Here is a 13,244-nt window from a genome sequence, read left to right on the forward strand (position 1 = left end):
ATTACAGCTGCTATGTACTTCTTTTAATATTAGTGTCTGCCCAGTTAATTTCTCTCCCCTTGAGTTTGCTGATTGTTGATTCCACAATCTGCACCACAAAACTGAGAGGTCAGCAATGCATACACGCGGGTTCCAAGTACAGAAATGGCAGCCTGTGATATCATATCATTTGAGTTAGAGTTATTTTATTTTTATAATTTTTTACTATTATATTATTCATCTTATTTTATATTTTCTTCTCTGATATTCTTAATCTTTTTTAATTGCGGAAAAAAGTCTAACAGATCTTAATAAAAAAAAATCTCTTTCAATAATTTTTAGTACACATAATCTATGCCTTGTATCTTTTTAAATAAATCACTTAGGATCTATTTTTTGTGAAAGTAAAATGGTAGAAACAAATAAATTGACAATTTTTTTAATTATGATAGAAATGGGAAAAAAAATATTATATATATAAAAGAATGTAGTTAAGAAACTATTATTTATATAATTTTGCTAGTGCCTACACAATGGGTACTATAAAGGTGTTTAGGTTTTTTTTTTTCAAAAAATACTTTCTCTACTATTTTTTTTCCTGAGCATGAGAGGAAAGCATTTTTAGATGGGTTTTAATAAAATATATCTTTCCTTCTCATTTTGGAACAATCCCAAAATATCACTTTTCCTTCCATGAGAGAAAACCCAACTTTTGGTCTTCCGTTCCTTCTCCTTTCATGTCTTTCCTTACCTTTTCAATAAAAATAAACACAAAAAAATATTGGTACTTTAATTTATTGTTTGTGTGATTTTAGTTTTTTTTTTTAACTGAATAGGAATGTTTTCTTAAAATTATTTATAAAAAAAATGTAAAATGCTTTATTAGTTTGGAATAACTTTTACCATCTGACGCATCATCTTATTTTTAGGGTAAACATAATTTTCTCTCAGTTATAGAAGCAAATATTTTCTCTGTTCTTCATAATCTCGGGGCACAACTCCAATCGCATATTTTTAATTATTTAATGGACTCAACCTTTTGTATTTGTGTTTATGGCCGGCGTGTGATACAGGTATACGATAATATACAGCTGAACTTAATTCAGTTAAGCTTGATCTGTGTTGGCCTGCAAAACATAAATGGATTAGATTGGAATTGTTGGCACGCAAAGTTGACACGTTAAAAATTAAGATAGGTTGCGTGTTTTTTAGAGATCACATTTTCTTTATGAAAAATAACTTAAGTACCCTGTTTAATTACTTAATAAGACCCATGTAAAATTCACTTATTACGGTTTATTTGTTTAAGCCTACAGGTGATTTTGAAAAGAGAGAAATAGGTGAGAAAGATATTAGAACATAAGTGTGAGATGAAATTTTCATTAAAAATTAAAAAAAATTAAGTATTATATAATTGAAAAATATTTATAAATTTAAATATTAAGATTTTAAATTAAATTGTGATGTTAAATTCACTTATATAATTATTTGTGATTTATTAATAAAAATATTTTTAATATTTACTCTCTTAATTTTTTTTTAAAATGATTTTTTTAGGAAAGACAGAGAAAAAAAGACAATTATAAATAATTATAAAAGATAAAATAAATAATAAATTGATACTAATTTTATTTATTTTATTATTTTAAATTTTATTATTTTTTATTATCATTTTTAATAAAGTTGATATAATTTTCTGTTCGAGAAAATATTAGATTATTTTTTATCTCACTAAAAAAAATTATAGATCTGCCACTAATTATAAAAATTCACTTATTTTTTACTAATTCTCTCTTCTACTCTTAAAGACAAATATATCTTTATAATATGATATTGATATTTTTTTTATCCAAATAACTTAAAAATGTACTTATTTTTTTACTCGTTCTCTCTTCTACTCTATTTTCTTCTCAAAATCTTTCATAATCTAAAAGTGTTAATTATGAAAAATCTGTAGGAAAGACAGTAACAAGTTAGAGATAATGTGATGCAGACCTTCCCTTTCCTACTGCAAGTATTAATTTGTTGGTTTCTTTTGTTGTTGGACACCATAGGTTTGCTTTTATTCTTACCAATGTAACACTGTATAAAATGCGGCAGTGCCTGGGTATCTCTGTTGGGCTAATGATTGTATTGGTCCATGCTGTAATCATAGAGACTGTGTCAGTTCAATCACCATGGATTAAGTCATGCAGTAGGGATCTAACAAGAAATACTACAATAAAATCTCTCTTGTCCTCTTCTTTTACTTATCTTAATACTGCATTCAGAACTGACCCACCACCTCGAGTCACAATCTAGCCAGGATCACTATATTTCATATTTCTTTTTACTTCCCTTGGCTGATTGATCAATAGGTTAATTCAGCAATATAGGGTATTATTCCTCTAAACTCGAATGATTTTGTTTTCCTTTCTCTAAGAATATCTTAATCTTGATCAGAATCTAGTCTCTTAGCATACTATTGTTTTTAATTTCTTTGTTGATACTTTGTTAACCGATTGGTAAGTGTATCAATTTTATTATAAATAGTAAAATATTCAAAAGTTTGAGTGTCGAATTCACACGGACTTTGATTGTACTTAAGTGATGCAAATCCAATTATTAAACAATAAAAATAAAAAAAGAAAACAAAGACAATGAATTGTAAATGTCAAATTTTGAATAAGGTAGAGCAAAAAGATAATAAGAAAAAATAAATAATAGTTTAAATGTGAAAATATATAATCAGAATACAATAATGTTGGGGGCCTAGTATGCCAAAACTACTTATAATATAATTGATTTTCTCTATTTTATGAAATTCTTGTTTGCACCTGCATCTACTGAATTATCTTATCTCTGATTTCCTGCATGAAAGGCCTAGTTTATTTATCATTTTTCCCAAATTTCTTTGCAAAGATCAAATAACAAACCGCATTAAGATAAGAGATGCAAAAATTCGTGGGCAAAATAAATGTCAATCTATTTCTAGCAATGAATTCACTAAGATATATTTTCCCAATTCTTTAGAAAATAATCATTTTTCAATGCATTACCCTCTAAATATTATATGAGTGATCAGACCATAATAGCATGAAAGCACAGAGAAGAATAATAGAAACAAGATTGCATTAAATAGATAATAGGAAAGAATTACATTACAAAATTTTTGGTCTCTAGACTCCCAACAAAAGGGGTTTTAGCTTCTCATAGCCATACGAGACTTTACACTTTAGAGTTAATGGAAGAAGGTGATAGATGACTAATAACAAGAAAACGAGAAATGACTAAGGAAAGAGGATTTCCCCTAAGGGGTAGACTCAATGTGTGGGTTCTGAGATTGTCTGTCTTTTCCTTCTGCTTTCTCTTCCTTATATAGGCACTAGGTAGCTTACTTTTTACGCTAATTTCGCACTAAGAGCGTCTTTGGGCTTCTTCGTGGGCCTTATGCGCGCTAAGCTTGCAGTGTGCGCTTAGCCTATAGTGTGCTAAGCCTGCAGTGTGGGCTAAGCCTATGAAGTGCACGCTTAGCGAGCGTCCGATTCTTCCAACTTTTTCTTTAAAGTTTTTTTCTTCTAGTTTTTGCATTATTTTTTCCTCAAAACACTTGAAATCTTTTTTTTTTTTTAATTCTGTTAATAAAAAATAATAAAGATATTACTTTCTTCATTATTTCATTAAAAATAATAATAAAATAAAGAAATTATGATCATTTTTAATCAAAATTAATTATCAAATTAACTTATATTTCACGGTTATCATACTTCTCATGCAACTGATAGTGTAATTGAGAATATTATATTAGCTTACGGAGGCCAAACCAAGATTTCAAATATATCTTGACGGTGATTCTAAGCATTATGTAATTTTCTGAAGCACATCATTTCCTGATACTAATAGTTGCGTCCTAATTGAAACTCTTGTTACCCGTCGTCCACACATGTAAAAGTAGAGTGGCAATTAATTTACATGATACTCGAGCTTTTACCATTTCAGGACCAAGTTCGGCATCATACCGTGCTAATTGAAAGTACCAAAAGTGGGTTTCAAGTAATAATTCAGTCCATTCGAGCTGCATGCCCCACCATTCAATTTGCATACAGAGCACCTAGTTCTGTTTGATAATTAAGCCAGCAATGTTCTTTACAAAGTGAACTGTGCTTAGTCGAGTAGGATAAAGGAAAATGTTATTGTGATGAATGATGATAACAACCTTACAGTTTGATCAAAGTTCCTTAAATTAAAATGGGGTTTCTTTACTCTTTGTTTTCTATCCTTCTTTTGTAGTTTTAGGTGGGGGCTATTCAATGAAACTGCCCATTAAAAAAGCGTTTTATAATAGCTTGTGCACTAAGAAAGGTTATTGATGATGTACCCTCCGGGTCATATGTTGACCAACTCCTTTTTCATATGTCGACCGACTCCGTAAGGTAAAAATGATCCACACTTTGATTTTATCTTAAATCACTCTAATATTATAATGTAATTGTTTAGGGTGTACATTGAAGATCTCAGGATAATACTTACGTCAATTACGAAAAATCATCTCTAAAATATCACAATCCAATTGAATGTCATCAAAAATATATAACTTAACACTTGACCTAGACATCGGATTTATTACACTTAACACTTGAATGCTCTAAATTAAGATTCCTTGTGTGGCACGATCTAATTACAATAACATAAGACAAAAAAGAAAGATGGCTTTGATGCTATGGGAACTTGTATGAAATTATTCAGGGCTTTTGGCTATGATTGATAATGATAGCATAGTTGATTAAACTTAGAGAGTGTCTTGAAAAGATTCAATAATGTTGGAGGGTGATCTACCAAATCATACTCCACAAAGCCACCAATTGGAAGACAAAGGAACGTGGGCCAAAAAGTATAAGTGCCACTTACTTGGCTGCGATATACAGGACAAAACACCATGCATGCTTTTGAGTTTTGACAGGATGACACTGAAATCAAATACTACGTCCCTAAAGTACTGTTTAAAGAACGCCTTAATCCTTTACGTACGTGACATATAATTTTTTTTCCCTTTCCATGTCTCTCTTCTTTTGTCAAAGTATATACATATCTTGAAGTGTGAAATCATTATTTTTGTTTTAAAAATTAGTACGTAGGCCTTTTTATTTCCAACTAATTAATACATACGTGCAATATTTCGTATAACAAAAACATTGGGAGCCTTATCCGGTTATCCCCATGTGTAATAATCCCAAAAGAAAAATGAATTAAGTGATAATATTAATATATGTTTAGAATTAAAATGTCGGTATGTAATTAAATTTAGGAATGGAATGAAACAACTAAAAATTTCTTAGACTTTGTTTGATATTTTCTTAGTATCAAGTATTAATATTACAGCCCTATATACTTTTAGAAACTAAAATGGTATTTTACCTAATTTTAGGGTGATTAAGTATAAGAAAGAAAAAGGAAAGAATATTAAGAAAGTAAAAAAAATAATAAAATATAGCAAATGATGTGATAGGAAAAAAATTAAAAAAGATTAATTCCTGCACCTAAGTAGAAGGGTATTGATCCGCAACTTTTGTTTTATTTGTTTTAATATGAACAAAAGTGAGTACATCAAGAAGGAGGCGCGTTTGGACGGTCCTGTACACGTTTGATTGGTGCTTATTAATCTACCCAACTCAATTGACACGGAAGAAAAACTAGAGAACAATGTGATTGGGGGGATTAGTTAATATTAAACGAAAAAACAATGGAATTGACTAGGTTAAAAATACGGCATAATTGTGAACAGATTACATATAGCTGATATAGGTGGTCACATGTAGATTCGAAAAGCATGGAGCTATATATACTGGTCTTGTTGTTTTGTTTGAATGGTTTCCAGACGCAGTATTAAAAAGATGATTAACACGTGATCAAGTTTAAAGCCAAATTGAAGCATATCCTCAGCCTTCCAGATATATTAATTACTTGAAGCTGGTGCAGTCCAATTAAATATGTAAAGGATTTGATTAAAATGCACTAGTACTTCATTATTGAATTAATTATTCGAACCACTTCCAAAGACGTAACAAGGGATTCAATATTCATTATTGTTGTTGTTGTGGCAAAGGAATGTGTCGAATTGGCAATTGGGGGAAATGGAGTGAATCAACAGCCTCGCCGTGTGCTCCTGTTTAACGACGGCACCGTCCATCTCCACCAACGCAGCACCCACAATCCGGTCGTAGTCGCCGCCGCCGCCGGCGACGAAGGCGACGAGGGCTGCCTGGACGGGGCCCAAGCTGGGATTAAACGCGGCGGATTCCATGTAGGAGCCTTTAAAAACATTACCATGGCAGTCGAGAAGGGCGACGCCGGAGGGGGACCCACTGTAGGGTGCATGGGATTTGTTGGCGGCCTCGAGAGCCGCAATTTTCAACTTGTGATTGGGCACGTGGGCGTTGAGATAGTGTTGGAGGGTTAGGGTGTTGTGGTGGGGTTCCAAGAGAAGGGGAGCTTCAAGGGGGAGAAGGTCGTGGGGACCGAACCTGTGAGGGAGGAAGTCAGAGAGTGCCCTGAATTCTGCTGTGGCCTCCGAGGTTACCAGGATTTTCACGTCGGCGGCGGCGCGGAGTTCTTGGAGGAATTGGCGGCAGTGCCCGCAGGGGGCGGCGGAGACGGCCAGGGACACCAGGTGGGGCTCCGCATTCAGGGAGAGGTTGGTGATGAGGAACTGTTCGGCGTGGACGGAGTGGTGGAGGGGGAGCCCAGGGAACTCCAGGTTGACGCCGACGAAGATGCGGCCGGAGGGGGCCAGGCCCACGGCGGCCACGGAGAACTTGGAGATGGGGGGTCGGGCGAGGGGCTGGGCGGCGGGGACCAGGGTGGGGAGGAGTTCCGGGAGGGTCACGGCGGCGGACTCCGCCAGGGCAAGGGCTTCCGATGCTTCGATTACGAACTTAGAGGGTGGTGGATCCATTGAAAAATGAAGTCTGAGCCCAACCAACAACAATCATTCCATTTATACTAGATAGGGATCCTTTTGCTACCGACAAGGGGGTAACACACGCTTCGCTACCCATCCCATGCCCAAACACATTCTTAATTTTTGGTTAGTCATTATATTTTCACAATCAAAAATTTTAAAATTCAATTAATAACTTTTTTAATTATATTATATCATCAATCAAATTAATTACTTATTTTTTCTCTCTCTCAAATTATAAATAATTCAATGTTGTCTAAAAATTATTTTTCTTTCTTCATTATTTTACTAATCACGGTAATAAATGATTCGTGAATTACTTATAATTCTAACATATTTTTGACATCTTTCATTTCTCGCTTTATAAATCTTATTATATGTATATTTTTCTCTCTTTTTTTTTTATTCTCATTAGGTGGTTAACATATTAAGTATTTCACCAAATATTTTCCTTTTACTTTCGCCCGTTTAACACTTCTAGCTCTCTCCCTATTATAAATATTATATACATTCACAATGTAATTTTTTTATACTATTATCTAAATACAAATGGTTATAAAAAAATGTTGTTTTTCATACTATTTAATATATAATATAATTAATAAAATATATTTATTATTTCGTTGCAAAGAACTCATTAAATTTACAACTTATTTGAATTAAATTTATGACATAAACATCTGTTAAAATTTGAAAGAGATTGTTAAAATAACTTATAATATGTCTATAATTTTGTTTTCGTTTTATTTCAATAAGCTCTCCATCATAATTTATAAAAAGACTTAATTACAACTTATATAAAAACAATTTAATTTTCTTTCCTCTTCAATTATAAAGATACTTATACGTAATTGCTTACATGATAATGAGCTTGATCTCTCAAAACACATTTTACCTGTTTTTTGTTACTAGCTCTATTTTAAAAAAGAAAATGTAGTGGTATCCCCAATAAAAAATATCGAAATGTGTTGACGAAGCATGTGCTCCAGCTATGCGTTTAACTTACAATCGAATGGACTTGACACTCATTTCGTGCATGTGGTAAGTAAAGGAATCTTAAAGGAAGTGTTCGTGAAAACGATAGGAGCAAAATGTTCTAATATGAACATAATATTTTAGTAGAAAAAATTATCTAATATGTCAAATACTTTGGGGTTATAATGTTTGTTTTGGTGGTGAGTGAAGAAGGCAAAATAGAAAGGTTATGGATTTCAATTTTCATACAAACAAAAAATTAATAATTAATAGTTAACATTTTTTCACGAAAAAACATGTCAAATACTTTTAGTGATCTGATTGAGTGAGTCTTAGTGTAAATGTGCAAGCTTTACGTCAACTGTAATCAAGATTATATTATTTTCTTATCAACTGAAAGCTTAAAATATGTGCTATGCTCATAAAATGTATTTTTTTTTTATAGAAAAGATGTTCATGTGGAAATGTGGTGTACCCAATAAAAGTATTAAAAAGTGATGAGATGATGTGTCACTGCTAGCATATGCATTAAACTTATAATCAAGTAGGAGTTGACATTCATTTGATGTGGTTAGGTAAAGGAATCTTAGAAGTATTCATGTACTTACACGATTGAAGAAAAATATTATCGTAATAAAGTTATTTTGACGCGATTACTTTATTGTATGGTGAAAAAGGCCAAGCCCAATCAAGAGATTTCCAAGCCCATTCTTACTGGGACTGAAATGTCAGTGTCTTGACACTTTTAAGGATTCAAATGAATATTTATCTTAAAAAAAAAATTAAGAGCAAATAAAAGGTTGTATGAAGAAAAGACACCATGTAAAAGCTTATTATATAAAAAATGATTCCTAGAAACTCATGATACCTGGGAAGACAAAGGGAGAGAAGAAAAAACTATGAGCCATGATATTTTGTGATAAGAAAAAAAAAAAGATAACGAGCTTTAATAAAATATATAAAATTGTGAGATGTCTAGATATATCATTACCCTTAATTTTTCTATTTGTGGAATCAAAGAACACGTGTATCTTCGTTACTTGTACGGCCAAAGCCATAGACCAACAAAGAAAAAGAAAAGAAAATATTACTATTCCAAATCTAAACATAATAACTTGTAAATTTAGATATCCCAAGGGTAATAATGCGACGTTATTCCAAGTCTCAAGCTGGAATAATTTTATGGCCATTGATCATGTTCTTCATGGATTCAAATCGAGGAGCCTTTTCACCGAACTTGGTGCTGCCATAGAGCTTCAAATAGTCCCCATAACGGAAATTGCTTGGGTACAAGAGCTTAGGAGCTGGTGAAATAATGGCATCTCCAATGGGGTTATAGAAGGTGGCAATGGAGATTCTGCTTCCATTATTGTCAGGCATGACCCTATGCACAACACTTCTATATAAGCCATTGCTCAACACTTCCACTTGATCACCCGTGTTCACAAAAATGGCATTGTTCTTGGAAGGTGGAATCTCTACCCATTTGCCATCTTTGAAGAATTCCAGACCCGGCACCTTGTCATCTTGGAGCAGTAGAATGATGCCACCCGCATCTGTGTGCTCTCTAAGTCCCCTCACAAGTTCTGGACGTGGACATTGAGGGTACTTGGCCACTTTTGTTCCCACAGCTGGACCCTCACCATTTCCAGAAAATGCTTTCTTAATGTAATCCTTCTCCAAACCAAGATTTTCACTCATGAGCTCAGATAACTTCTCTCCCAGCTTCAGGAGCTGTGCAATGTACTCATCCATTGTTTGGCTGCATTTAATTACATACACACTTACATATCAGTTCAAAATATGTTAACAACACACTCTCTAATAAAACATTCTTTCTTGTACGGTGAAATTCATGTGGGTTTATTCGTTCCTAGACTAGTGAAACTCACATGATTTTCAACCAATACAAGAAAGTGGATCGGAAAGAGGATGTTAATGAACGTGTTGCCAGGATTCCTAATTAATATAAGTTTTGTATGTCTTAGGACTTGTAGTTTGCTTGTGTGTGAGAAATAAAGAGGTCTAGTACTGCTATTCTATAGGTGCCACACATGAATCAACAAGGGTTGGGTCTAGCAGAACCGCATAAGGGGTTAGTTTCCACCACATGGTAAATCAAAGTTTGAATTTATGTTTGGAGAAATATTCACATTTAGTGTTTAACCGTGTCTCAATCAAAATTATCTCTAAAGGAGAATACATGTAGGTAAAAAAAAAAAAAAAGGAACATATATGGATTGACTTACCAAAGCTCCTGAGAGATGTTTGAAATTTCATTGATGTTAGAGGTGGGGCGATGCCAAATGAAGAAGGTACTTTCCCAATCTATATCAGAGGTGTTCTGCTGTTTCTCCAACCTCTTGGCTATCTCAGACTGGTAGAAGCTTTCCTTCAGGTTTTCCTCATAGTATGCATTGATCAACTGCTTCACCTTCCCCATCAGTTGTGTGTCAATTTCATGGTTCTCAACCTGCATATGCAAATGCGTTAAGGAAGAAAATTAATTGAGAAATGATGAAGAAGAAAAACAAAGGGACAACATATATAATTTTTATTCTCTATACCATACCATAAAGCAGCCCCATTTTTCACAAGCTTCGTGCAATAGGGCCATTGTGTCACCCCTCTTGTCCCCATTGAGCTTACTAAAATCTATCACAGGGATCTCCATCTTTGTACTAGACTAGATACTTAGTGTTTCTTTGTTGAAGGTTTGTTACAGAGGATGGGTATATATAGGGCGAGAAAGATCTAAATCCACGTCAAAAATTGTAAGAGAAAAGGCTAGCTAGCTAGAATGGCGCAAAAGCTATTTCACTGCCATAATGTGATCATGTACAATTTTTTATTCTTATGTTCCAATGGTCAACCGAATTTCCCTTGTACACAAAGTTTTTTTTTTTCTTTTCTCCACCTTACTTTAAGTCCAATTTTAGTCGTGATAATTGATTTACATATAAAAATATCTTAACTAACTAATACTTTCAACTAAAAGCCAATTTAAGCCATTATGGGTCGCCTGCTTCTTTCTCTGGTAAATCAATAAATCCACTGTATATACATTACAAAAACTAGGGGCAGTATCATCGAAAAGGTTGCATTCAAAGAGGAAAAATGTAGAAAAGGGAATGTGGGTCGAGCGAATCGAACCAGTGGGCGGTTTTGGCTGGATGCTGTTGGAACATGATTATGATGAATTACTCACTCACTCAAGCGCCCATGTACCTTATTTTATTCAGAGTTTTCGATTCAAGGTAGTTTAACTATCCCTGTACATGCATCATGCATGACATAATAACTGAAAGATCCAATTAGTAGTTCCAAGACTTTTTGTTTACTAACTTAAAAGACAAACATGTTAATTTAATTAAGAGAGTTTTTGTCTGCAACTTTTGGCTGGCGCCGCACATAGAAAATGAAGATAATTATATAAGAAATTAAGAACCAGGTTTCCAAATTCCATCTTCAATCTCGACAGGAACTGCGGATATAAATTTTTTTAAAAAACTCTTGAGAAAATGATGAATTTTGTACTTTGATATAAGGTACACTTATTGATGAACCAGGGGAGAGAAGGAAGGTCACTCTTATGTTTGAATACCCCCTAACAAACTAAAAACTAAAAATTCACAAATATTCACTGCTCTAAAGATCACAATAGAGAGATCTCGAGAGAGTATTCAGTTTTACAATTGTATGAAATTGTTTGCACTCGAGTATGAACATTATTTATAACTATTTCACATCGTGTTACTGTTAATAACACTAATTAAAATGAGTGTTACAATGTTGAATAGACTACAAAAGAAGTATCATTTTGACTTTCTGGTATATAACACTAATAAGCATCTGTTTGATTCAGTTTTTGGTTTTAAAAACTGATTTCTCAAACAGTTTTATGCTACTTGTCGGTTATTTTCTCATCCAAACTCAATTTTAATTTTTTAGTTTTTAAAAATTGAAAAATGTTTTTAAAAAGGCAAAACTAACAGACCCTAATTAAGTCTTGGCATCCATAACATTTGAATCACTTCTTACAAACCTTCACTTAGAGCTTTTCTAAAATTCATGATTATACAAAGTGAGTTTAAGCACTAAATTCATCAAGAATATTTAACACAATCTACACTATACTTCAATCATGCTCTTACAACACTACAAAAACACAAGAGTTTCAAGCAGTGAATTTGCACGAAATATGCTCAACTAAATTAGTTTATTTTGTCAATAAAACCTAGAAACGCGGCACCATAATTTTAAAAGCTAGTCAATGGCAAGTTTTCGATATTATATTGAGGATAAAATATAAATATGTTGAGTAGCTTTAAACTCGATCCGTTTATCATCTATCCTTGAACTTTGTTCAATTCTGGGTTAGTGTCTTTGCAAGTAATGTTTTTCTTTATCCGTAGTCAAACTTTGAATTGGATAACTTGTTTATGACCAACTATAGTTAATCTCGTGATTAATATTCCCACGCAAGGAAGGAAAAACTAGCAAACTTGAGAGTTTGTTTAAGGATTTATCCTGGAAGTATCATCTACTAATCATAATCTTATTTAAGTAGAATATAATTATCATGAACGATAAAATTTTATTTTTGTACCAATTTATTCATACACTTTTGTGATAAAATTTGTCTAAGGATTACATAAAATTATTTTGTGCATTGATGAATAAAATAATTTCCGTTTGGTACAATAAAATTATTTATGCATGCATTTTTCCCCTTCTAGAATCCTTGAAATAACATTGTGCAGGCTCCACTGGTGTCCCTTGACAGTTGCTGTGAGCAATGCCTACAAATGGAATCCGCTGGAACTGCTCATCGTTTAGGCAACCTCTCTCCAGCTTCATGTCAGTCTTAAATCCAACAAGCGCAACAAATCGGTGTTTGGTTTTCTCATCAAATGTTGTAAAGCCAGTCTAAGTCAAGTTAGCAACTCGTCTTTCAAATCATTCATGATTCTACGTATCAGTATTTTGATTATCATTTAATTGATATAAGCTTCATCCTTTAAAAAACCCCTGACTTATTCATTATTGGATGAGATTTTAATCATTAAAATTATCTAATTTACTATATTAAAAATACTATACTCTAATATTTAAAAATAATGGATGGATGAGATATATTTAAGGGCACTCTCATGTTAAATTTCGTAAATACATATAGATATTCTAACTATTGTCAGCGACAGAAATAGTAAATCAACAATTACATCATAAATCCAAAATCAATAAAACATGTGACTCTAATGATAATGTTGACATATGTTTAAGAATAATAACAGTTAGTAATTAAATTTAAAAGCTTATTTGATTGTTTAGGAGTAATTTATACTTTGTT

The 13,244-nt window shown here is 32.8% G+C and overlaps 2 protein-coding genes across 2 annotated transcripts; both read right to left on the bottom strand.

The window, feature by feature from the left end:
* Positions 1-5,649: 5,649 nt before the first annotated feature.
* LOC114413506 (cytidine deaminase 1-like) lies at positions 5,650-6,933 on the bottom strand. Its single transcript, XM_028377961.1, has one exon. The coding sequence runs from the start codon at positions 6,908-6,910 to the stop codon at positions 6,029-6,031; it is 882 nt and encodes a 293-aa protein (XP_028233762.1). The 5' UTR covers positions 6,911-6,933; the 3' UTR covers positions 5,650-6,028.
* A 1,845-nt stretch (positions 6,934-8,778) lies between these two features.
* Positions 8,779-10,710, bottom strand: LOC114413507 (1-aminocyclopropane-1-carboxylate oxidase 1-like). The gene is made up of 3 exons (XM_028377962.1): positions 10,464-10,710; positions 10,141-10,364; positions 8,779-9,653 (listed from the first exon to the last, which is right to left on the bottom strand). Exons 1-3 carry the CDS (start codon positions 10,563-10,565, stop codon positions 9,056-9,058), a joined length of 924 nt encoding a protein of 307 aa, XP_028233763.1. The 5' UTR covers positions 10,566-10,710; the 3' UTR covers positions 8,779-9,055.
* Positions 10,711-13,244: the final 2,534 nt, after the last annotated feature.

This window comes from Glycine soja, chromosome 5 (genome assembly GCF_004193775.1).
Source record: "Glycine soja cultivar W05 chromosome 5, ASM419377v2, whole genome shotgun sequence".
Taxonomy (NCBI): domain Eukaryota; kingdom Viridiplantae; phylum Streptophyta; class Magnoliopsida; order Fabales; family Fabaceae; genus Glycine; species Glycine soja.

Coding starts and splice junctions, on each gene's coding strand:
- LOC114413506 (XM_028377961.1), bottom strand. CDS start 6,910: ATGGATCCACCACCCTCTAAGTTCGTAATCGAAGCATCGGAAGCCCTT.
- LOC114413507 (XM_028377962.1), bottom strand. CDS start 10,565: ATGGAGATCCCTGTGATAGATTTTAGTAAGCTCAATGGGGACAAGAGG. Junction 10,365..10,463: donor AAAAATGGGGCTGCTTTATG/GTATGGTATAGA, acceptor TTGCATATGCAG/GTTGAGAACCATGAAATTGA. Junction 9,654..10,140: donor AACATCTCTCAGGAGCTTTG/GTAAGTCAATCC, acceptor AATTAAATGCAG/CCAAACAATGGATGAGTACA.